We start from the raw sequence: 27,480 nt of genomic DNA, 5'->3' as shown, positions 1-27,480 counted from the left end.
TTCACATAACTTTACTATTGATAAAGTTGTGGGTCCCCACACAACAACCCGTGTTTGCAAGGAAAAACCAGGCAGAGAGGGAGCCTAGGCAAGGAAGGATATTCCAAGCATGAAAAAGGATCAGATGCAAAAACGTTCAGTGATGTGTTCTTAGGAAACCATTGGAACGTGAGTTGAGTCAGGAAAGGTCACAGAGGCAGTGACAAGAAATTCAAGCTTGGTGCAAGGTGAAGGCACTTACAAGTTTCAGGATGGAATATGACACCAGCTGGGAAAGAAGGAACCCTTTCAACACCCACACAGTGTCCTTAATATCCTTCATGCAGACACTGTATCTTGGTATACCTGTCTGTTAAACTGAAGTGCTCTCTATAAGCAAACTCCTGTCATACCCTGCAGTCAAGTTGTCTTATAAACTTCTCCTACAAAGTTAAACAAATACAGCTCCAAGTCTTCCCTTCTAAGTATGCTTCTCACTTCATCAACCTTATATTATTTTTCAGTGCTTTTCTCAATTAGTATACACCAGAACTGGATATGGTATTTATTACAAGTTCTAGTAGAAGACAAAATCAGAGGTAGCATGAAGTTCCCTTGGACAGAAATAGTCTCTGCCACAGCACTTAGCTGTAAATTCACATTCACTTTCTTTCAGAACCATTGCTTCTCACTTCAAAGTCTTCCCTCTCTGAACTCATTTTGTTACTGACTTTTACACTGGATTGTATTTAATTTCACACTTCACCCTATCTATGAGCAGTTCACCCAGAAATCCAGATGCCATTATATACCAGACTCTTCCTCTTCATTACTTAAAGAATCATAGAATGGTTTGAGTTGGAAGGGACCTTAAAGACCATCTAGTTCCACTCCCCCTGCCATGGGCACGGACACCCTCCACTAGACCACGTTGCCCAAAGCCCCATCCAACCTGGCCTGGAACACTTCCAAGGAGGGGGTATCCTCAGCTTCTCTGGGCAACCTGTTCCAGGGCCTCACCACCCTCACAGTAAAGAATTTCTTCCCAACATCTAATCTAAATCTACTCTATTTTAGTTTAAACCCATTACCCCTTGTCCTGTCACTACATGCCCTTGTAAACAGCCCCTCTCCATCTCTCCTGTAGGCCCCCTTCAGGTAACGGAAGACTGCAATTAGATCTCCCCAGAGCCTTCTCTTCTCCAGGCTGAACAACCCCAACTCTCTCAGCCTGTCCTCATAGCAGAGCTGCTCCAGCCCTCTGAGCAGCTTCATGGCCCCCTCTGGACTTGCTCCAACAGCTCCATGTCCTTCTTATGCTGGGGACCCCAGAGCTGGATGCAGTACTCCGGGGGGGGGGTCTCACAAGAGCGGAGTAGAGGGGCAGGATCACCTCCCTCGACCTCCTGGTCACACCTCTTTTGATGCAACCCAGGACACGGTTGGCTTTCTAGGCTGCAAACGCACACTGTCGGGTCATGTTGAGCTTCTCATCTACCAACACCCCCAAGTCCTTCTCCTCAGGGATGCTCTCAACCCTTTCTCCGCCCAGCCTGTAGCTGGGCTTGGGATTGTCCTGACCCATGTGCAGGACCTTGCACTTGGCCTTCTTGAACTTCATGCGGTTCGCATGGGCCCACCTCTCAAGCCTGTCAAGGTCCCTCGGGATGGCATCCCTTCCCTCCAGCATGTTGACTGCTCCACACAGCTTGGTGTCGGCGGCAAACTTGCTGAGGGTGCACTCGATCCCACTGTCCATGTCGCCGACAAAGACATTAAACAGCGCCAGTCCCAGTACCGACCCCTGAGGAACGCCACTCGTCACTGTTCTCCACTTGGACATTGAGCCGTTGACCGCAACTCTCTGAGTGTGACCATCCAGCCTATTCCTTATCCACCGGGTGGTCCATCCATCAAATACAGGTCTCTCCAATTTAGAGACAAGGATGTCATGCGAGACGGTGTCAAATGCTTTAAACAAGTCCAGCTGGATGGCGTTATTTGCTCTTCCCTTATCCACCAACGCTATAACCCCATTGTAGAAGGCCACCAAATCTGTGAGGCAGGACTTGCCCTTAGTGAAGCCCATGTTGGCTGTCACCCATCACCTCCTTATTTTCCATGTGCCGGAGCACAGTCTACAGGAGGATCTGCTCCATGACCTTGCTGGCCACAGAGCTGAGACTGACCGGCCTGCAGTTCCCTGGGTCTTCCTTTTTTCCCTTCTTAAAAATGGGGGTTATGTTTCCCCTTTTCCAGTCAGTGGGAACTTCGCCAGATTGCCATGATTTCTCAAATATGATGGAGAGTGGCTTAGCCACTTCATCCACCAATTCCCTCAGGACCTGTCGATACATCTCATTAGGTCCTATGGACTTGTACACCTTCAGGTTCCTTAGATGGTCTTGAACCTGATCTTCTCTTACAGTCAGTGGTTCTTCATTCTCCCAGTCCCTGTCTTTGCCTTTGGAGACTTGGGTGGTGTGGCTAGAGCACTTGCCAGTGAAGACTGAAGCAAAAAACCTCAGCCTTCTCCATATCCTGTGTAACCAGGTCTCCCATTTCCTTCCAGAGAGGGCCCACATTCTCCCCATCATCATTTTATTGCTGACGTACCTATAGAAGCTTTTCTTGTTGCCCTTGACGTCCCTGGCTACTCCATCAATCTTTGTGTCCATAATCACTCCTAGTAATGATTTGGCACTTTTCCATTGCAGACAAAATATGACCACGTATAAAACCCTGTAAAACTTCTCAAGGAGCACTTGCATATTGCTGTATTTTGAGACCTGTGACACAGTCACTCTTACCTATACAGATACATCAGGCTCATTTTGTGCCATTATAGTTTCTAAATCAAAAGTACCTTGGCCCATGTCTTGCAGAACCGCATTAACATTACCCTGATCCTACAAATATTCTATCCAAGCTGTAGTTCACTTGACGATACCTTTGTCCAGAATCCTGCTGACTAGCATTTTCTCAATAGCATTTGGTTTAATTGTAGAGTTAAGGCTCTATCTATTACCAAGGTATGTTTTGTTTTGTATATATATACACAACCTTAGCCTGTTTACATTCACCTTACAGAAAATACCCATATATATACACACTTTTAGAACTGAGTTAGTTTTACTAAGACCCTAAAAATGACCCCAAAGTGTCCAAAGAGGTCTAAGTTGCATCACTAATACAGATAAAAATGTACCTGAAGCAGATTGGTTCAAGAGAATTGTTACCTGCTTTCTCTAGAGCAAAAAAGATCTTTAATTTACAGAGAGAAAAAAGTTGAAAGCAGGAAAATTATAAAAAAGGACTGGAAGCTGCTTTTTGCATTTCAACTGCAGAAATGGTATCATCTGAAAGGGTTTTTTTAGGTCACTGTGATCAGCATTACCAAAGACACACAAGCTTTCTACAGAAGCAATTGTCCTGCTCATCAGAGAAATAATAAGCAAGGCTTACTAAATCATCTAAACAGCATGGAAGCCTTAAAAAAAAAAAAAATACTTCCCCCTTCCCACCCCCCCCAATGACAGTATTTGCCAGAACTGTATACAGAATTTTCTGGTGCCTAGCGACAGAACCAGAGGCAATGCGCACAAACTGAAACACAGGAGGTTCCCTCTAAACATCAGAAACACTTTTTAACTGTGAGGCTGACCAAGCACTGGCACAGGTTGCCCAGGGAGGTTGAGGAGTCTCCATTCTTGGAGATACTCAAAAGCTCTCTGGACATAGTCCTGGGCCACCAACTGTAGGTAGCCATGCTTAAGCAGGGGGGTTGAACCAGAGGACCTCCAGTGGTCCTTTCCAGACTCAACCCTTCTATGGTCCTGTGACATAAATGTCTTATCTACACTGAAAAAGAAAGTAGTATTAAAATTCAAAATGTTAAGAGTCATTTCTGTTCTGCAGACAGAACATTCACATTTGCAACAACAGCTGATGGGTTTTATAAAAGACTGACAGACTAAATTGGAGTACATAATTAAAAATTGGTGGTGTTACATTGTTTTATTCTGGTTGAACATCTGTTCTGTTGGTTTATATATTTTGTTCAATTCCCAACCAGAATGCAGAGGGAACAGAGTTTAAAAGATTGTTCTGAAAAACAGTATGAACAGAGCCATGGTCAGTACATGAGGAAATATTACAATCACAGAATAAAACAGCACTCCCAATGGGCTACCAGCAAAGTATAGTTTTTATCTCAAGGTTTCACAGTCATTTCGTAAAGCAAAGAATCCCTTAGCTTGGTGTTATATGCCATCAGTTTGGCAATATTTTGAAATCAGTCACAGAAGAATATATGTTTATTGACTCTGCATTGTTAAGTAGACAATGTCATATAACTCTTCCAAAGAAGCGATGAGTGCAGAGTTATATAAATTCAAAAATTAATGGATATATATTGCAAAGTAAACTCATGGGGTTCTTTTAGTTTATTTTAAAAGGCTGGCAAACTTACTTTAGTTTTTAGTTTCAAGCAAACACTACCAGGCTGAACAGGTCAAAGAAGGTTGAATAGAGTAATTGAGTACAGTTTAAGAACATGAGCAGTTTGTTCTTGCTGATAAATTAGACAGCTGCTCTGAATTACATTTCATGCTGTTTTCACACAACAGCTAATTTCCTCCTGCTAGTTCTAAAGCTACTTGGAACTGTACGCAATTAACTCCACCACCTTTCCTTTATCCTTCAAAAAGCATCAATTTTGTTTGCTTACAGTTAGTTCTCTACATATTTTCCTTTCTTCCTCTATCCTGTAATATTATAAAAAATAATACACATTTGTAATAGAAGAAATGCATTAGCAGCATAATACAAGTTCTGAAAAGAAGAAGTTATATGATACTTTTAATGGAGGAAAGTGTAGATTCTTGCACTATGCGATACTCATGTCATTGCAAACTCCAGTGAATTATGCTTTTTTTTTTTCTTATTTTCAACATATTTTACACCTTAAAGTATTTTTTCCTTGTATTTGGAAAAACAGTACTAAATGTCAATATTTTTGCTTTCTGAATATAATTTACACTGTTGTCAACCTATTTTCAATTATTATACAAATTATAAGTGGATGCAACATGGATCTACAGTCTTTTTTACTAAAAATTTTAGGAAAAAAAGAACAGTAAAATCACTGTGATAAAGAACATTTATAATGAATAAGGTTGCACAACTGCAGTTTTATACAGACACACAAATTAAACACACTTTTAGAAAGAAGTATCTCTTTAAAATGCTACTTTTAATATGTATCATAGTACGTCTATGGCACAAGAGTAAAATACTTCTTCAATGAATGACTTCAGGTCATTGAAAGGGAAAGCAGGTTTTGTGGGGAACAACACTTAAGGCATATGCTTAATTTTAAACACAGGCTTAAGCTCTCGCTCCTTCCCCAAGCTTGAGTCGGACAGGTGCATGTGCTGCACAGCTATGCTGAAAAGAATGGGATACATGTCCTTCTTTCAAAAGAGACCTCTAAGAGCTTTATGCCTAATTCACAGAAGTCCGCTGTAATCCTTCCACTGATTTCAGACTATGTTTAGTTGTCAGGTACTAAAAAAAACTGCATTAAGCAAATTTATTTAAATTGTAAATGCATTCATCCAATATAAAGCCTTACACTTATACATACTTCTCACCTACAGAAGTCAAAACCAGCATCAACAGCAAGCTCATTTAACATGTTCTGTGAAGTCGTTAATTCTCTTATTGTGATGTTTTTTAATTACGATAAAGTATGTATGATTTTGGTTTATAAGAGAACTTTCATGGCAATAAAATTCTCACAGAAAATAAAAAGAGGAATTTCTGTTATTTTTATAGCTATGATGAAACTAAAATGATGTATTATCTCACAATTTAAGTTTCATGTTGACATTCCTCTAGCTAACTGTGTAGGCAAATGTTAAATCAGTTTCAAACACACTAGATTCTGAAGGTTCAAAATAGATATTCCTATAACAATTATAAATTGCTCCTTTTCCTGCTCTCTTTACTGTTCTATTTAAGTAATTTTTTAATTTGCTTCAATAAATTTTTGATACTAAAAAATAAAAACAGGGAAGAAGAAAAAGAACCTCATTTTAGATTCTGTTAAGTCATTGAAAACTGGAACGTGTGAGTTGAAAACACTTGTATGAATTCATTAACGATATCCTCAAATTTCACTTTTCCAGGAGCAAATAGCATTTCAATAACATCTATTCACAGCAGTACTGATCCATACTGGTATGTAGATTATTTTGTTCTTTTTACTTACTTGCTCAAAATGCAAAAAGATAATTTCTAGGTTATTTATTCAGTGGGGAAAAAAATTTAGCCTCAAAGACACAGACAGCTATTCCAAGTGAAGTTACTGGGAGTTGTGTTTCCTTAACTCAGGCTGAATAGCAACTTAATTTTACGGTAGGATGCTGTTTACAGTTTCTTTTGCTATCTTCCCTGAGGCATCTAGTTTCTTACGACAGTTGTCTGGCCAAATACAATTGTTGCACAAGTATTTTTTGATAGAGCCACCTGAGGGCTTTGGCACAAAATCCAGGTATAGTGGATTTCTCTAGTGTTAGTTAAAAAGAAACAAACAAAACAAAAAAACCAAACACACCACAGTTCCCATCTACTCTGCTGAAGTAACTGTATGGATACTCTTGACTCACTGTAAAGGAAGATTAAATTACTCATCTTAAGCTTTTCATATATTTATTTCAAACCATTTGACTTCCAGCTTTAAATTGCCATCCCTCTTAGCATATATTCTTCCTGCTGACTTCAAAAGCCAGTCATATTAACTTTTAACACTAACCACTGCAGAAACATTTTAAGGAAATATAAGACTTTTGAAAATAATGCATGTATACTAGTATAATTAATTAATATGCATTATTAAATCAATATTAGATTAAAATATCAGGCCCCAACTTACTATCCTGTTGGCACATGAGACTATTCACATCTTTTCTTATTTTGGACTGGCTGCTGTTTCTTACTAGAGGTGGCACCCACTTCCCCAAGCAGAGCTACTGTTTATGATTTACATCAGGAAAGTAGAAGTAATTCACATGTTTTTGTTGCTGCTGCTCTTTCAAGGAAGAAGCTGTGCACTGCCATCAGAGACGTGATGAGAGCTTCACTGCCATCGGTGGTTCTGTGTGTGGGAATAAGGATCTGCCAACACTCAGTTATTTTAAATGGTGCAGGTGGAGAGAGAGAGAAAAAAGGAAGAAAAATAAAAGGAAATATCTGAAACAATGACAGATCCAGTTGTGTTTAGTGCTTTCCAGCATCTGCTTGGAAGACTTCTAAAGCAGTCTCACAAAAGCAGTCTTTCTTTAAAAGTACTGCCATGTAATAGCTATACAGGATAATGCAATCAGAACATGGGTGTTTGTTGTCAGAGGAACCTTGCAGCAAAGGAAAATAGAAAGCTACAGATGGAAAACACACATTAAAAGAAATTCAAACAGTCAGTGAACCAAACCAAACCAGAGTGGCCAATTTCAGAAGCTTTAATCCAAAGCACTGAGTAATATTCAGGATGAAGTCACCATCAGATGCCTATGCAACAAATACAGCAAGAGACTCCTTTTTTTTTTTAATATCACAAATCTGTGATTTATTGATCCCTCACAGAATTTGATGGAGGAGGAGAAGCTTTTAATTAAAAGAAGTGATTAAGTGTAAATCCTTCCCAAGCTTTTCATGAAAATCTCACTTCAGAGAGTGATCTGAAGGCTGAGTCTGTATGCTTAGAAAGAAAAGGTGTACTCATAACCTGATTAGCTGCATTGAGTTAAGATACTACTGAAGATAAAGGCAGTTCCTAGTTCTCAGTAGGAAAGAGCTGACAAAACTACCACTGAAGAACACTTTTTCCTCTTGCAAAATTAGTAAAGCTGCTATTATTACATCTTTCAGAAAATTTTAGTGGATTCAAAATTACTGTAACACTTCCCTTTGTTTTATTCATTCTAATGACAAAGAATTGAATCTTGTTTAAATGGAGCTGTGTTTCCACAGCTCTAGCAGGAAAAAGCATAATAGAAACAGATGAGAGCGAATATTGTGTCTTACTAAAAGGTGACACCTTGGCACTACAGAGAGGGCTTCTGTTAGAGGAGGGTCAGCCTAGTCAGTTAAACAGATCACTGATGTAACCTCCTTAATTTCAAGGAATGAGTTGGAAATGCCTTTTTTGTTTAGGTTCCATTTTCTCATAAGCGAACCAAGGAGGAAATTATTTAGCTTCATACTTTCTCATTCCTCTTAAAATGGCCATAACATGTTGGGACCTATGATTTTCTTAATGAACTTTTCTTAAGTGTCCTTTTTCCTCAATAGGTTTTTCTTGAAATTTTACTTTAACATATTTGTATATATCTGTACACACATTTTCCTCTTTCAATTTTACTGCTATTTATACAGCAATTGGCATAAAACATTAAAGCCAAAAATAAAATCCTAGACACAAATTTCTTAACATAAAAGCTCAAGCATGAAGAAAAAGAAACCACAACCAGAAAATTAAGGTAGAAGGGATCTTACGAAATCATTTAATAAGTCTGCTTAATCAAAGCCAGAAACAAATAGACCTAATGTGAAAAGACAGATGGTAGAAAGTAGAAGCTATGCCATAAATAGTAAACTGACTGAAACAAAAGCAACATTCAGAAGTCATATGAAGGAAAGGATCTTACTGTCTATACTAGGATAAGGAAGGAGACTTTCATGTATATGCAACTACAGGAAAAGCATATGAAACTGGAAAGACTGAAATACAAATCAGTTGAAAATAAAGTGGCTTGGAGAGGGAAAACTGTAAAAGTCAGACCTAAAAGGAAATGAGCAGAAATATATGGGGTTTACATCCCTCAGAAATATATCCAGCCAGGCAGCAGATATCCATTCATAAATGGATGAGCTGGCTTCCCCAGATCTTCCCAGCAAACTGCTTTTAGATTAAATCATGCAGATACGAAAAGGTGGTTCAGGAACTGAAGTTCAGAAGAAACTGAAAATGTCTGTTGCCTTAGTAACACAGTAAGCAACATGATAATAAAGAGCATGTATAATAAATGGTTTCCTTCAGTATGTCTAAGACACCATGCCACTATCAGTACCCAGGCTAGATAAAGCTAAACCAAAGTCACATTTCATACTTCACATGTGCTGAGGTGCCTCGCAGGCAGCAGGCAGGCTCACACTGGAAACGTGGCTAAGGCATAGGTTGAGATGTGTTTCAGTAAGCACACTAATTTACAACCTTGTGCAATCCTAGGGCATGGGTCTCTTGGAGCTGTTCTGGATGGTATAAATAAATAAAAAGCTCTTGGAGCAATATTGCAAATTAATGACTGGATTATTCATCTACATGTTATTCAGGAGTCTCACTTCTTTTGTTCTAACATGAGGTTTGACCTTCAACCTATTAATACTCTTCCAGCAAAAACTGTTTTCACCTAAAAATTTTCCACTATCTCTTGCTAATACCCTCTTTGTTGGGTATAATGAAGTGTAACACACTTGTGTTGGTAAAAAAGCATAGACTCATAGACTGGCCTGGGTTGGAAGGGACCTCAAAGATTATTAAAGACACCCTCCACTAGACCACGCTGCTCAAAGCCCCATCCAGCCTGGCCTTGAACACTTCCAGGGAGGGGGCATCCACATATTCTCTGAGCAACATGTTCCAGTGCCTCATCACCCTCGCAGTAAAGAATTTCTTCCTAACATCTAATCTAAATCTACCCTCCTTCAGCTTAAGGCCATTACCTCTTGTCCTGTCACTACAGTATTCCAGTAGGAAGAATTCTGGAGAAGTACAATGCGTTATTACTGATAATTGTATTTTATAGCAATTCTGGAATATTAAATTACTCAACTTGAATTTTGTCTATACAAGACAATGCTGAATCTAGAAATCTCTTCTTGTTTGCATACAATTTACAACAGGGTGACTTAAAGGATTTCTACTGAGTCCATCCTGATTTACATATCAAGATAAAAAGATTACATTTGTCTGGCTGGAAATCACCCTGTGAGGACTTGTTCACTTGAGCAGCTAATAGCACACTGTCAGAAAGAAGACTTAAAAGCATCTACCAATGATGTCTGCAGTTATTCTGCAAAAGACAGCATTATGAAGTAAAGAACTCAAGTATATTTTGATGAACATGAATTCCCTGAAGGAAAATCATTGCAGATTAAATGTTTGGGGGTGGTTTTTATTTTTTTCTATACTGATTTTCAGGAGAAGAGATATGCCATAAAAATCTGGAAACACAAGGGAATATGTCATGAAGCTGCACAGGATCTTATAACCTAAATTACAGAAAACAGGGATCAGTAGAAGAGGGCTAAATTGGGCAAGAAATTCGCTAACAGGCAAATGATACCGACTTGTTTCAAAAGCACATGTACCAAATTGAAGAAAAGGTTACTAGCACAGATTCTCAGGGATCAGTGCTAGGACTAATCTTAATATTTTAATAACTGTGGCATAAGACAAAGTTTACAAATTACAAAGTCAGAAGGCATCATCAACACAAAGAAAGAGATGGATACCTCATGGAATTTAATGCATGGCTTTGAGACATGAAATAACAAAAACTGGATGAAACTCAATAATACCAGAAGCACAAAAAATGCGTTTGGGGGTCTAATAAAAAAACCCAGGCTATATGCTGGGAGCTCATGAATTGCCCAAGCATAGTAAGTACACATGTATGCCAACTGGTCACAAGATCATGACAAGTCACACAAAGACAACAAAGTTGTACACAAGACAAATGCAATCCAATGTTACATTCAGTACACAGAGAACAAAACTTTGTGTAAAAGGTACAGAACCTCCTATGGAAGATTCCATGCAGGAAAACAGGATTGAAAGGAAAATGTTCACATGTGAATATATAGGTATAAGTTGCCCATGAAGACTGAAATTAGAAGACAGTTCCTAGATATTAGAACAATGGCATTTTGTAGTATCAGCCAAACAGGAGGGAGCAAATGACAAAAAAATCCTGCTGTTACATAAAAAACTGAGCTAGTTAAAAGCAAGAAAAGGATTACATTGTGTGAGATAAAAGTTGTCATCAATTAGATGACCCAGCCAATCTTTTTCATTCTTGTTACCTTTACGACGACTTCATAAACTACAAGTTGAGTTGCACTCATTACATAGGCAGAGAAATACATTATTTAAAACATTAATTGGTAGTATTTTTGTTTCCACAGACTGCATTCACAAAATACAAAACTGTCCAACCCATACCTAGTTATAACCTTATAAAAAAATCTAATACTGGATAACATAAAACAGCTTACCAACTCTTTTTTCTCCCATTTGGGAATATATTCGCTATACTGACAACTATCAGGAGGGACTCTGAATCCAAACCAAACAGTTCAGCAACAATCCTGCGTTCCAGCACTGCAGACTGGGCTCTGTGAGGCGCTAGACTTCAATAACCCATCTGCTTTTCAATACAAGGTCAAGAGGCTTTCTAAAGCTCAGAGCAAAAGAACAACCATTTACGAGCTATATAGTGGCAGTCCCTTTACAGGGATACTAAACAACAGTCAGTTTTCTTTCTTAAGGCCCAATATTGCATTCCACGGTTCAGGCTGTCATTTCAGTAAGTTCTGAACAATAATTAAACCAAAGAGGACATGCTGATCTGTCATTAACTCTCGTGAGATCTGCACTCAATAGGGCTTTTTCCATAGTCGGCGCATAGTGTTGACACATAGTTATGAGTATATTTACTTGGTTTTTACTGGAAGACTGGTTAACAAACAAGCTTTTATCACTCAGTTCTGATGGGAAATTTGTATTGCAAACTGTAATGCTCTATGGCTCAAAATAAGCTTGTTACTTTTTAACATGTCTATAACTAATTACAGCTTTTTTTTTTTTTAAATAAGGCTAGAATACTGTGTGTTTCAGCTAGTTTTTTTGATTTATCTTTTCTGAGCTCAGGTAATAAAGTAGGTACTCTGCAAATATACTGATATCCTGAAAATTAAATATCCACACTACAAGCCAGATTTGCTTTGTTTTTACATAGCTTTCATCCCTCAAGTAATAAAAACCAGAACTATTCAGGCATCGGGTTGGTTGGTTGTTTTTTTTAAGGGACAGAAGGATCTAATCACTTTCCTGCATCATTTTCTTCAGCACTTTGCCATAATCATCATCAATATAATTGTATTGCATTTACATAGAGTTTTCCATGCAAGGAACTCAAGCACTTTACAAACCAGAGAAAAAACTCTTCTATCCTTTAGCTTGCTATGAGATGTGCTTTAGTTTCATATGGAATAGTTAACATGTGAGACGATGTCCGTATGAAACATTGTACTAGTTTGCCCTTTAAGATCTCACATACTGTTTATTTACTGATGACAAAAAATAAGTAGTGATGATACAGTTCTGGTAACAGAGAATACTGCAATTCATTGCACTGAAAATTTTTCTGATAGGATTTTACCGATATCAGTAAGATCATAACTGTAACACATTCTTTGAGAACAACAGCCAAGCCTGCTGAAAAATCATGCTTTATTATGTTACCCCATACTAATTATTAGTATCCTAAGAACCTTTATGCAGGATGAAGTAGCAGAAGATTCAACTCTGGATAAGACTATATTCTGCTATTATGTTATCACAACATAAAGAGTTTCTCTGCATACAGATTTGTACCCATTTAACTAAATCAATGCTGTAAAACCTGCTGTCATTTTACTCAACGAGTTTTGCCAATGATTTCAAAGGGTACAGGATTTATCCTCAGATTTTGAAAAATTAATCAAAATGTAATGTGGATGCATTTGTCTTGATCATATCACTCTTTCCCCCCTACTTTAAGTTGAATGAATTGACTAGCATCGTGGTCAGACAATCACTGCAAAAATGGTGTCATAAAACATTAGTACCCAGGAGGGCATTCCAAACTAACCTGGGCCCTGCACACCAAAGCAGATCAGGAGCGCTTGCTTGGCCACCCTGCTACCTGGGGTGAGGTAACCTCCAGCAGTGACAAACTGTCAGAAGATATGATTGGGAAAGCAGGGGAAAGTCTTAATCCAGAAGAGTTCTTTCTACAGTTAACAGCAGCCTGTATCTTTAGTTCTTTAGAAATTAAGTACTAGATAGTGAAGAAAAAAAAATTTTTTTAAAAAATCAAAGGTCTGTCTATTGTTCTGACTCTGACAATAATAAGCACTAAATGCTTTGGGAAGAGTATGGAAACTGAGCATGCATAAAATTATGTTTCCCCTATTATATCATTCAGCATCCAGTGGCTAGGAACTGAACCAGAGGCTGCATCCAGGCCTTTAATAGCCACTGCTATTTCTTTCTCCATCAATTCCTCTAATCCCTCTGAAACTCTTAATACTTTTAATTTCCCCCATATCTGTGGCAGTGAGCTTGTACAATTTAAATGCACTCAGCACAAAAAGTACTTCTTTTGCTCCAAACCTTCTATGCAACCATTTCATTTTACACTCTCAGTTCTGGCATTGGAGAAGAAAAACAAACAGAAAATTATTTTTCCCAGTTGCTATTTTTTGGTAATAATTATGATTTTATAGGCTTCTACTGTATTTTCTCTTAGTCATCTCTTTTCCAAGCTGAAGTTCCAGTCCATTTAATCTACTTGCATGGAAACATTCCATACCACTGAAAGTCCTTGTTACCCATCTCTATACTTTTTTTTTAGTTCTAGCTGTACAAAACTGAGTTTGTTTCCCCTATACATTGAATTTGGTCTAATCCAGCAGCAAAAACAACTCTCACCAAGTTCAACGATCTAAAGTCAAACTCTTAAATATGCTCATGCTGCAGTGCACGTATTTGAAGTATCTTAACAACTGATTAAATGACTTTAAAAAAAATCTAGAAAATAGGCACAACAATATCAAAATTAATGTGGAAATTCCAAGGCATATCATGTAAGAATCTGTCACAAGGTACATCTTTCTTAATTAAAAATGTACAAGGCTTAATTATGCATAGTTTGAAGAATTGCTTTTATCTTATAATTCACCATAAAGTTTTTACAATGCACAATAATCTTCTGTGTGCCAGGATTGTTCAGCAAACATATGAACATTAACAGAAAAAAGTATACCTGTACTATACATAAATTACCTTACATTGTCTTACCTTCCTTTTTGAAGTATAGGTATAAACTACTACTGTCTTGGATTTTACGTAAGGGTTATATTATTTATAGAAGTAGTCTTTCCCTGACTGTCAGGTTTTTTTTGTCTTACAAAGAAATACAAGCAGACATTAAATTTAAAGCACATTGGAATGAAAATATTTCTATAGGAAGTATATATATTTTATATAGCACCAGTTATTGGTTTATATAGAACCAATTGTTCACAGGAAAAATGAGGTTTGATAAACATGTTTGTTTCTAAAATCTCTGAAGTTGTTAAACTATCCCTATATTTAATAGTGAAAATTCTCTCACAATGAGAGAATGAACCTCAATAATCACCTTTGAACAAAACATTTTAAAGATAGTTTAAATGAAAATGCTTTGTTAGATCTTAGCTAAAATATAGGGATTTTTGAGACTTCACCTTCTTGTCCTAATTTAGGACAAAAACATCTTTTAAAAATCTGCATAATTTTCCAGGACAGAGTAATCTTCTCTCAACCCAAGACCTACAGTAAAGGCACAAAGTGTCTGTCAATACAGATGCTCATCTCATCTTACTCTTCTGAAAATGACCCATAGTGAGCACAGAAGCTCTCTTTTAGGAGTGGGGGGAGAGCTGATCTTCTAGAGCTCCACAGCAGCAGACACTCTGCTGCTTTGGATTTACCGGGTGACAGGGAACCACCATTTTTGGTGGGTTTGTTTGGGGATTTTTTTCTGTAAAAAATGCAACATTATACTTTTAGCACCAGAGTTCCATTAAGTACTTTAGATGGGAATTATTTTTTTTAAAATTCATCTGCATCCATAACACATCTATAACACATGTCATGCTAGTACCTTGACTCTTCAGCACTTTGTCCCTCCCAGAATAGCCTGACTTGCAACAAAGACCTAAACATGTAGTGAATAACAGTCTCAACAGTTCCCTGGCAGAACTAGACCCCCTGTGGTAGCACTGTATCTCCCAACAAGGGCCTCCAGTCTTCCACAAGTGACCTTGGTGGCATACTACTAACATAAATGACTGGAATCTGAAAACCACGAAGTACGTCACAATCTAAGATAACACCTTGCATACACACACAGAGAAAACAAAGCAATATTCCCATTAAAGATATAAAAGAAAGATGACCAAAGGTGATGTGTAGACGATCATGATTAATTCATTATATTTCTGTATGTAATTTCAGGAAAGGAAGGGAAGGGAATATCAAAGAGCATTCCAAGAGCTAAAACATACCTGCTTGCAACATCTGTTTGCTGTCTACAAGGACTAATTCTTTCTGATGAATGTAACCAACAGAAAATGGCAATAAAATACTTACTAGGGGAAACAGTCACTACACACACCTCTTCTCTTGTAAAACCACCAACCACATCTGCTGTTAGCACACCAAAAGTTATTGACAATTTTAATTTGGATTTAGAAAATAGCACTCAGTTATTGTGTGGTAGGTGGGGGTTTTTTGTTTGTTTTGTGTATGTTCTGTTTTTTAAGAGACCTGTATCACCTCTAAACTCCTAAGCTGTTTCACCAATAGGGAATACACAGATTTTTTCAGTTGGTCATCTTTTCAGACATCACTAATAATACTAATTTTTATTGACTGTTTTCACAGTTTAATTCTTACAGAAAAAATCCAATAAAACAATAAAAATGTTAATTGAGAAAGTTTTGGGAAAGATGCTGCAGACAATACAACTACATACACAGGAAATTAATTCTGTAGATGATGTGGAAAAGATGGCTTATAAAGTTAACGAGAGATTACTTAAGGCAAGAGAAACAATTAGACTATTAACAGTGAAGACAAAGCAAACATTTTGCCATCAAATATAATGAAACTAATTAAAAGTGAAATGAAAATTAAGATATGAATATGAAAACAAAATCAAATAAGATAAAAGGCCAGAGTTCACAAACTCAAAATCCAAACCAATGTGTTCAAACATGCAGCACCCCTAAGAACCTGAACGGACTGTAGTTTATCGTTATTTTTTATTTGCACATGCTAAAACTGAAAGATCCATCCTCCTTCGGGCATGGATTGGTCTGCTTTTTCTAAGAATAAAAACAGATTTTATGGGCACCAGAAATAAAACTAAAAGGCAAGGGTGTAATTGCAAAGAGTGAGCGCTGAAAAAGCAGTAAGCTGTGTCATGCATTTACGTAATCATTCCGGCACTACAAAAGCATGACAGGTGCCAGATCCAATTCTGCTTACACCACTAGTCTAATTCACATAACCTGATGAAACAATGGGGAACTTACACTCATTGGGACATTTTACGTTATAACCAGTCTTTGCTACTCAATGCCATCACCAGCTGGGACTGCACATGAACACTTCAGGCCCCTTGGGTCAGAAGGAATTTTGTAAGAGAATCAGAGTCCTGAATGGTCTCAAGACACTGGTTAAAAATGCCAACGCATTCTTGGGATGCAGTCACTCATCAGCTTTTACGGGTCTGTCCCCATTTTTTGTTTTTGTTTTTCAAGTATTCCTCCGTAATTTCGTTCCTCCCTATCCTCTTACAAAACTCTAAAGATCCTCTGATTACCCCTCTCCTACTGTTTCTGAACAATCCCACCCATTACTAGGCTATCAGATGATGGTGTTCTTACCCTCTGCTGCTGGCTCCTCTCTGTCAGAACATCTGACATCTCAGACCATCTTTTTTATGCTATACTTACGGATGTCCTGCAACAATTTCAGCCCAAAGGATCTGTGTGAGCCATATGAATTTTCAATGCTTTCTGTTAAACCATCCCATATTTGTGGAAATTTCAAGCTCAATATGTATTATCCTTAAAAATCTCTTAAAATTTGCCTGGTGCCACAATACCACAGACACAGATTGCAGTTAAGCAGTTTGTGTGGCCATGATTACTATTCATAGTGCTGACTGAAGTCATCTCACCTTTACTTGATGCTTCCTTTCCCTCTTTTCTCATAGTTTATATTAAATATCTTAAACTAGTATGTGAATAGTTTTGAATAAAAACCAGTCCACATATTAATTTCCACTAGCCTGGAGGCCTCATCTTTCAGGACATATTTCAGTGCAATAAAAAATTTTAATTATGTCCTTAATACCATCAAACCATTCATATAAGGGTGAGTGTTCCTCATGCTCAGAAAAGGACAATGAGATAATGTGGAACGTCTTAACAAAAATTTCAGAAATAAGGAGAGAGAAAACAGAAAAATAAGAACAGAACACCCTAAAAGCAAAGTTCCCTAATCGCAGAACATGCAATGCAAGGAAATAATGATACCTTCTCCCATTATTTAGAAGCATCCCTTGCTAATTTAGCCTTTGAACTACTTGGGGCATTGTCTGCATAACATCAAGCAAACCTGTAATGTTGTATAAATTATAATTGCTTAATAATGAAGTATTGAACAGTATGTTCTCAAGAGAAAAGGAATAAGCATTTTTCCCAGTAATGAGCTTTTTAGTTCTGATTAGCCAGCCTATACAATTATTCTGCATGTTATAATGATCAGGTCTGCATAGGATAAAGTCTCAGCCTTCAGGAGTGTCACAATTACCTTGCTAATCTGAACCACCTACAAATCACATTTCCACTAACATCGACAGGGCATTAACCAGTACGTGCAGAATTCTGAGTCTGTTGATAACGCCCACCCAATACTACACAAATACATAACATGAGGTCCTGAAAGGAGCACTGCTATAGCAGCATAACACTCTGTACCAAGAGCATTGCTGTGATGTACCAGTTCTCCTTCTGCTCACTCAGGGGCTCTCTACAGCACAGTGCTGTAGACAGCATTTCCAAAGACAGAATTTAAGGTGACTCGAATGCTAACAATTAAATAACTATAACAATTGTAAAGATAACAATGTTACAACCTGCAATGTTTTTAAGCATATATACCATTACATTTAATTGGTATTATACACACATTTAAAACCCAGCAAGCATAATAACCCATGAACAGCTTGAGTAGCTCTAGCAAACATTCTGGAAGAAATACTTGAAAAGAAACCCCTTAAAGGACCTTATCTGTTTTACTGCAATATAACAGAAGATTCCATTCTCTCTTGCTTCCATAAATAGTAATTAAAATATTAAAGAAGATATTACATTTACAGTGAGTTAATCAAAAAGACTATTTGAAATTTACAAAAAAAAAATTCACTGTGAAAGAAAATAAGGCTAAAATTGAGCAAACTTGTAATAAACTCTAAGAGCAGAAGCACAGTCTGCGGAGAAATCTCCAGGACCATCTGGTGACACATGCACTGACCATATCTTTGGTGAATCACATGCACTTTTCTGAGCACTGCAAGGCACAAAATGTATTTCAAGGGATCTCTAGTTCACAGGAAGAGAAAGTGAGAAACTGAAAGGAGGAAATCAGTTTCTCAAATCTTAAGTCTGTTAGTGACAAGCCATGGATGTGAACAGTTTCCAAAATTTCACTCCACTATTCAAACCAGGGCCAAAATGAGATCTTATATGATTTTTCCACTGATTTCCATGTTATGAATGCTAACATTGGATGCTGGAAGTCTTGCCTCTCACCCCTCCTCTCCCAGTAAGGGACTGTCTCCAAGAAAATGCTGAATAGATATCTGGAAGGTATCATTTTCAACCACCTTAGTTATATTTGTACGAAAAGCTGCATGGACACTCTTGTTTCAGCTCCCACTAGGTTTACTTCAGTTTTGTTTAAGATCTTTTTCTGAGGAACACATTTAAGTTGAACTGAGTAAGCTGCTTTCACATCACAAAACAGAGTCCATAAAGGGATTTGTAAAAGTTTACTTGCACAGTGCAGCTCATGCCTTTAAATAAACTTTCTCATGTGAACAATATCAAAATGCCACTTGTCTCCAAATTCTGCAAACAAATTTAAAAGCAAGGTGCATTCTTTCCTATCCTGCACAATCAGAGACTCTACTGACTCAGTGGTGCTACTTCTAGACACTACCCTTTTTATTCCTAGTATGGTCTTAAGGAATCCCCAGGGAAACTTACCCATTTCTAACAAACTACAAGAGCACATGGCTGGAATTTTAGAAATATTTCTAAAGAAGCCACCCAGAGAGAAAAGATTTGAAAGACAGTACACTTTGTGATGGTTCTGCAAAGCCAGCAGTACATCACTTACCAAGAAAGAAGACAGGAGTACACACAATAGGTGTACCCAAATGTAACTTAGCAGGAAAGATCATTTTACATATAACCATGGTCGAAAACAGATATGCATTTCATATTTCCAACAGGATTTGATAAAGTCATAGCTATAGAATAAAAAAAATAGGTTAGACAAGGCACTGGAGGGGTCATCAGGTTTCCAACAAATGCATAGAGCTCTATGATCTAACCGATTAAACCCTATGAACCACTGAAAGGTAAAATAACCACCATTTTCATTAAATGTCCTGAATTAGTTAAGTTACATCTGCTTTTCTGGACACATTAGCTAAGGAAGCACTGGAGTGGCAATGCCTAGTTTCCAGCTCTTTGGTTTTGTTTTCAAGAAAAAAAAAAAATCAAATGCCATACATCACAGGGGACAGAACTAAAAGACATAAGATAGAAAGGTGACGTTAAGCAGGCTGTATGCTCACTGGACCCCACTCACAATCTCAAAAGTAGCTGGATGCATTTGGTAAAAAGCGATTGACATTTATGTTTTCCTCAGTAGACCTAATTAGGTCTGACATATATCCATTCACACTCAAATAGGCACAGAAACCTTCAAGGTTATTTTCCAATTATTTCCACATATACTGGCTCATTCTGAAAGGACTGGCAATCTGAACCTTCAAAAGATGCTACAAGTACTGATCATGCATCTTCTCTCAGCACCTGAACCCTTAATAAGAAAAATACTTATTATTCAAAACTTGTGGCTTTCAATACAGGAATTCTAATCTCAGCCTCTTTGATCCCATTTTTACTTGTGATTGACAGAATTTTTAATCATACAAATGGTATAAGCACTGTTCTAATATTGTAAAGTTGTTTTAAATGCCCAAAAGGTCAGTCCTGTTCATAACACTATTATTAATGTAATAACATTAACACCCAACTGAAAAGTGTAAAAGGTGCTAAAGGATGGTAAAGTAAATTTTCCCACACGGAAGACATTCAGATAATACAACTTCTCCAAAGAGGTTAAAAAAAGATTAAAGTTAAGACAAAGGTCATTTGAAAAGACACATCACATTTAGCACTGTATCATGGGGGTGGTGGTAGAATCCCCAAACCAAAGGAGTCTCATTTTATGAAATGTCAGCAGCCCATCAGTAGTCAGCTACATGTCCACAATGGTCAGTTTACCTCTGAAAAGAGACTGAATACTTAATTTAATCCTTAAATACCATAACATTCTGAATCCTTTCTCCTAAAAAATATTTTTTTCCTGTGATTTTGTCACAGATTTTGTAATCTGCTGTATCATGAACTGAAAACAGCAACCAAATCAACAAAGCAATCAACATATTATCTCACAAAACCAAGTAAAAAAAAAAAAGCCTTGGTAGGAACTGTATTTTTTTCTATACCACATTTGTTCAACTACATTTGCTTTGCTTCTGATGATGGCATTCAAACTGTCAGAAGCAGAGGCTACAATCTAAGAAACAGCAATGACATCCTTTCTGAAAGGGTTCAGGAACCATTCTTTAGGTTCTGACAAGGCAAACAGTGTTATCTTGAAATCTACAATTAATATGAACATTAAAAGAAAAAAAAAATCAGTACCACTACTACTAGCTAAACTTTAGAGCTCTTCAACAGGGTATTTCAAAAAGTACCGTTGTCTCTAATTTATTGATGAGGAACTGAGGCACAACAATGTTAAAAGCTTTCCCAACATTATGCAACACACGCAGGACTTGGGAAAAGAACCCAAGTACCTTCAGGTTCATGATAACTGGAAATGAGTAAACTGACAAAATGCTGCTGTTTGTACTTCACTGCACACAAGAGCCTTTCCCAGAGACCTGTATAAAAATGGAATAACCAGCAATATTAATGTTTAAGGCAAAAAATAAATTTAGTGGCTATGAAGAAAAAAATTACAACCTTGTACATAACAGTGGAGAAACAATGAACTTGAATGAACACCCAGAATGTCAGGACAAAACCTCCCTACAAAATGTTGTAAAGCACTAGGATATTAAAAACTAAAATGAATGATCGTGTTTGTAGAACATCATGAGAACAGAATCAGTATTTTCTAAACAACTCACGTTTAATTATCTTTGAATTCCCATATAAATGTGATCTGCAAAATACCTCTTTGGCAAATACCTACAGTTTTTTAGCTGTTGGATTTTTTGGCTGCCAGTGCTGTAAGCTATACCTCTGCACAGGCTCTGGGCACCTCCATGTTGAGTAGGACTCCATGAAAGTGGTAGGTTCAGCCAGGTGGTTTCTCTGTGCAAGATGAGACTTTAAAGCGTTCAAGACAAGAACAGAATTTTGTCATCTACCTCCTCTACCACAGGTGTCCTGCGATGACTTGAGGGTGCTAAAATAATACAGCAATAATAGATTCAAAGTTCAGCCTTCTACTTAAACCTAAACTTCAGAACTATAAATGTGTATGCCTATAATGTACCCTAGGTATCTTACACTGTTCCCATTGCCTTATTGTGGAACTCGGACAACATCCTTCTAGGATTTGGTGCCGATGCTAGCACGTTTCAAACCTTAAACTCATTTGGTTCATGTTTCACTCTCACAGGAGACTGGCTATTTACTTCTATCCTCTAAGGAGGCTCATAGCATGAACGACAAAATGTCAGGAATAATTAAGAGAACTAGTTTTATGCCCCTAAAGAACAAACTGTCGTCTTTGTCTCCTCAAGCAGGGTGTTGTCTTCTCTAAATAAAAAAGAATGGCTTTTGGCATCCATCAAGTAAATTCAAGCCAGCATATCATTTAGAGACTACTTGTATTTATTCCTGAATCTTGCTCCCTTTCTTTCCTCTGTTTTATGACATTACCTTCCATGTCCTCTATAGTCATAACCTACTATGAGAGTGGTAGCAGAAAAACTACTAGATTCAAAACCCCTATTCCCTTCCCTAGCTTTTGTTGCTCCAGACTATTCAGCAACTTATGATATAGCAGTCCAGAAAATACTCTTCCCCAACCTCCTCTTCTCCCCTTACCATCTCGATGTATTTTATTTATATGAAACAGTTATAAACTACCAAGCACTGGCATTTGACTGCCTATCCAGGACCATCAGAATAAATTAAACTTCCATAGAGAGAGTTAAGTATAATTCACAATATAAGCACAGCTGCATCTTGATGCAACATATAGAGGAAAACATCGCTGCTATACTCTTTTCCTAAGTGCTACAGTCTTCTGGGTTACTATCTCAAACTTTAAGTATGTAACAACTAAAAAAAATCCAAACAAAAAAACCCCAACAAACACTTGTGTGGTAAGAATATAATTTGTTTCAAAGTTCCAACTTGTGTGCCAGGATGTGTTGCGGAGCCAGTGGTTTGTTGCACACCACCTTTCAAGTGCTGACATGTTTTGACAACACTGCCACCAATTCTGATTTTTAAAACTGAAGAGAGAGTGGATGTTCACCTCAGCCATCTGCCAATGCAGCACATGAACACATTGCACACAGCTTCCATAACTGTTGTACCTCAAATCACCAGGAATCCTGTAATTTGAGGCATGCTTTCTCATTGGAGATAACGACTGTATAAATTACACTTACAACAGGGTTTGTCTCTATAGTGACATGCACGAAAACTATATAAATTAATTCTGTCAGTATAAAGTGGAATAAACTATAAACTCTTTGTAGATGCATTCACTTGCTGATTTTTACACTCAGAAACATATACTGTGAGTTTGTGAAAAAAAGTTAGGAGCCATTATCTGAAAGAAGCTTTCTTTTTGATAACCTAAACTCCTTTTTGGACATCAAGAGAAAGCAGATTCCTAGAAAACTCCTTTCACAGTCTCTAGAAGACACTTCTGTTTCTTATTCACACAAAAGCTCATCTGCAAAAAATGACAGAATATGAGAACTTGTAAATGTCCAGACTTTTTTCAAGGTAACCTCTCTGAAATCTCTAGAAATTCAAATTCCAGTTAGCAGCAGTAAGGAAACTGATTAAATGAAATCAGAGACAGATTTCACTGTCTGGCGAATTCACAGCAATTGCTACACACAGTTTTCACTCCTGATTTCAGAACTTACAGAGCTTCACTCCTTACACCCCTTTTCATACATTTGTGTACTTTCGATGTCATCTGTGATTTTGCTAAAAATCATGTTTGGATAAATATCATTACTGTACTGCAGAAGAAAGCATTAGTAATTTATTCTTGTGTTTTGACTTCCTCAGTCTGTAAATCCTGCTTGTTGGAGTAGGCCAACTGAAGTCTGCAGGAACAGCCTGTCCTTCAGCACTTGATACGCATCTAGAAAGCGCCTTCTGGCTCTAGGTATGTGAGTCTTAAATACACATCTCGATCTCCTATGCTTTTGTACATCTAACTCTTCAAAGGATCATCTAGTCCATTCCTCTGTCCCTAAGTAGAATCACCTCTCTGGCCAATTCCTCTGTCTACCACTGAAAAGGGAAAGGCCCCCAGTGACAAGGACTACATCATCTTCTCAAACAACATATTCCAGTGCTTCTGCCTGCTACCTATACTTTTCTCCCCTTAATATCTAACTTCAGTCTGCTTTGCTGCAGTTGAAATTCATTTCTTATCCAACTGTAACAGAACCAGTGCATATTTCTAAGGTTTGTTATGTATGCTCTTGGGGAAGCTGTGAATGGGACAATTCTTCTATGCAGATAGCCTTTGCAGCTGACAGTCTCTTCCACTGAATAGAACAGCAGGCTTTCCTTGCCACATTCTCCTCTTTCAACAGGCTCCTCCACTCGAGAAATGTAACAAAACTCCTTTTACCTACTGCTGTAATCATAAGACATGTATTTTCCATATGTATTTGTCATTGGGGGAAAAGAAGAAAAGGGAAGATTAAACAGCAAAGGATCAGACTACAAAACTAAGTTTATAAACTCTCACAAAACATTACTAGCTCTTCCTATGTATTCCTAAATTTAGATTTCCTCTCTGCTGTTCTAATTTACATTATTTGGGCTGTATAACTGCATTACTTTAGAGTTCATTTCCTTTGTTAGTACTCTGAAGCCTTACATTTATTCAGTTCCAGCTTTGTTCTCAAAAGAAGCTGGCTATTTATTTCAGCAAATGTATTCAGCAAATGTAAATCTGGATGAGAAACAGAATAGCTGGGCATAATGTTGTATAAGTTCAGCATAACTATTTGCTCTGCTGTCTAAATTCAAGCCTTTTTTTCCTCCTTGTGGGATTCACAATTATAATATTTATAGATAAATAAGGATAGAATCTACGGCAATAATTTTAAAGCTTTTGATAGCTCACAGTAACCAGCAGTAAATTCAGCATGCTATGTAGTACAGTGTTACTGCAGTAAGTTCTTCTTGCTGCCTAGGAACCACAACCAAGCGCTACAGGGGGCTTTGGGGGGTTTGTTGGTTTTTTTTTAACATACAACTTACTCAAAACATAAGTAGTACAGTTCTCAATTTCTGAACCACATCGCAAGAGCTCTGAAATCCACTCCCAGTTCTCAGACCTCCTTTGCAATATGAGATAGTGACTCCATGCCGCAGTACCCCAGGACATACCAGTCCCTTTCTTTTCCCATAAGTCTGTCCTGACAACTTAAATAGCAGGGAAAAGAAGTCTCTCCTCTGGTGGACTAAATGTTTCAGATTTATAGATTCAGAGGTCAGAAAGGATTACTGTGACTGGAATTCATTCTGCGTCAAGTGAAGTATGACTTGCAACTGATTTACACTGATAAAGAAATCACCTTTCTCTAGGTACAACGTTCAAATGGTTGGTTATTCTTCTACATGTTAAAAATCTGTACCTAATTCAAGTATGAATTTGTTCAGCTCCAACGTCCAACCTCTGGGTCTTGTTATGCCTTTGTCTGCCTGACAAAACATAGCCACTGCAATACCAATGCAAATAATAAATTACACTATGTGTTATCTAAACTGCATTCCTCCTTAGCTGCACCCCGGGACATCTCTAACAGTACCTTACTGGAGCTAGCTGACACTTAAAGCTTTTGGCAACAAGTATGCTACCAAACATCTGTTGTGACACCCCTTTTAAGTGCCCCCTGTCCCACACCATATGGCCATCTCCACTGAGTGGTACCGCAAGGCCATGACCCAGCTCTCATCACTCCCTGTCCTCTCTGGGGAAGACAGACACTGATAATTTCACACAGACTTCACACTCCATCAGCAGGAAAACCAGCTCGCTGCAGTGAAAGCACACGTGCAGAGCATGTCCATGTTGCAACACACTCCGCCCATGTCCCTGCCAGAAAACCCTCCTCCTGGAGGTGTAGCGTAGTCTAAAAGAAGGGATGGGGTTTTTTTTCCCCTAGCATTGCTGTTGCTCCTCCCAAGTGAGAACTGCTGTGCTCTCTGTGCAATCGGGCTTACACTTGGGGCTTTGTCAACACAACTATGGCAGCTGTGGGTGTGAAAAAAAAAACCAAACAAAAATGGTCACAGAAGACAAAGCAAAACATTACATAGTACATCTAGTTTCCTACTGACTTAAAGAGGTTTTGCTAGCACAAAAATTTAACTTATTGCCTTACGACAGGATAACAGACCAAGACAGAAGAAGAAATTCTTTCACAGGCTCAAATGACAGAACTCCTTACTATGAATCAGGTTAATATGGTGGCAGCAGCAGCATTACTGCTGACCAACATGTAACAGTAGTCTAAATAGAGACACAGGGAACTAAGAAATTGAGTTCCTAAGAACTTTATAACAAGTCAGTTCAAGGAAGAACACCTGATTTCAGTGATTTTATTTCCCACAGTTACAAAATGACCGTTTAAATTCTCTGTTCACAGTTACCGAAGTCATTAGAAAGGCTCAAAGCCTGTGCATACAGTACTAAATGTCATTCCCACAGTGAATTCTGGGCAAGGAAGAGCTAACAGGAAGGTGCTTTCAATAACAGCAGGAATATGTCAGCACCCTAGAAATATAGGATTGCAGGTAACACCCTTCATTCTACTGTGAACCCAGTGAAAGTCATTATACCTGTTTGAAGCAAAGTCTTGCAGGAGTGACCTTTCAAGACCACTGCCATCAAAAGTCCAGAAAGCCAAACACTAAGTTGCCCTTAATAAAAGTTTCCTCAATATTACCTTTTTCAAAAAAAAAAAAAAAGTTAAAGAGAATAAATAGAGCTCTTCTTTAAGGAACTTGAAAGGTAAATTTCTCATTTGTAGCAGGAAGTGGCAATATGGAGAGACACTTTCATAGCAGAGCTTAATCATCTCCAGCATTCCCAGGTAAACTCATTATAAAATGAGGTGGTCACATGCTGCTTAAGAGCTATTCTTGTTGCACCGCAGCAGCTAAGCCACAGCGCCACTTCCTTTGGCAGTCCAAGTGTCTAAGCTGCAGATCTTTAGCTGCTTGATTCTCCAGCTGCCCTCCTTAACATTTTTTCCTCTTTTGGATTCACAGTATGGCAAAATACTGCTTAGATGGTTATTAAATGTAACTGTAATCTGGGCAGGGAAACTGCTCCATATGGGGACACAGACTACACTCACAAAGCTGTGCTTTACCCTGAACAGCTTGCAGAGCACTCATTTCCAGAAGTGAAAGTGTTGCCTGTGTTAAAGTATCTGCATTAGAGGCTTTTGGTTACATTTAAAGTAGGCAAATATCTTGAGAAGTTGTAAGCATTACTGATATGCAGGTCAACGTCCACAACACAAACCTCACCTCAGCCTTCAGGATTTCCTCCATACATAAAACTCTCATCACGAGTGCAAAGTCTCAAAATGGAGCACCTGGAGATCAACTCAGTATTTGCACAGCTGCTCTGTGACACAAGCCAATCTCAAGAAAGTTTCAAGTGATTTAAGTCACACCATCTGCTGAACAACTGCCTAGGTGTGGTTTCAACCCAGCATCCTTTTAACTCACCGTGAGCAACTGGAGCTTTGGCCTGTGCTTAGGTCTGGCCTATACATCAACGCTTTGCTTGCTACAGCTAAATCAGCTGCAAGTATAAAAGCAAATAAATCTCACATATACATACACACAGATTTCATTAACATACCAGTGCCCTTCTGCTATGGAAGCAGAATGGTACTCTTCTTTCATATATGCTTATGTAGCATACATAATTATGAATTATGTTTGTGGGAAGAAAACAAA

At 37.9% G+C, this 27,480-nt stretch overlaps 1 protein-coding gene across 6 annotated transcripts in view; it reads right to left on the bottom strand.

Annotated features, from left to right (window-relative positions):
* The window catches only part of TPK1 (thiamin pyrophosphokinase 1), a 314,203-nt gene extending 287,740 nt beyond the window's left edge, over positions 1-26,463 (bottom strand). For 2 of the 6 annotated variants that reach the window (XR_012834005.1, XM_075745300.1), the window contains exon 1: positions 26,347-26,456. Coding sequence is in view for 5 of the 6 variants with exons in the window: in XM_075745300.1 (XP_075601415.1) it covers positions 26,347-26,395 (49 nt within the window). In the remaining variant the exon portion in view is untranslated. Of the gene's footprint in view, positions 1-11,316; positions 11,507-26,346 lie in introns of those variants that run through there. The other 4 variants (XM_075745301.1, XM_075745297.1, XM_075745295.1 and 1 more) reach the window with 4 other exon arrangements.
* Positions 26,464-27,480: the final 1,017 nt, after the last annotated feature.

This window comes from Balearica regulorum, chromosome 2 (assembly GCF_011004875.1).
Source record: "Balearica regulorum gibbericeps isolate bBalReg1 chromosome 2, bBalReg1.pri, whole genome shotgun sequence".
Lineage (NCBI taxonomy): Eukaryota > Metazoa > Chordata > Aves > Gruiformes > Gruidae > Balearica > Balearica regulorum.
Note: the sequence above shows the minus strand (reverse complement) of the source record. Positions and strands in the feature narration are given on the sequence as shown.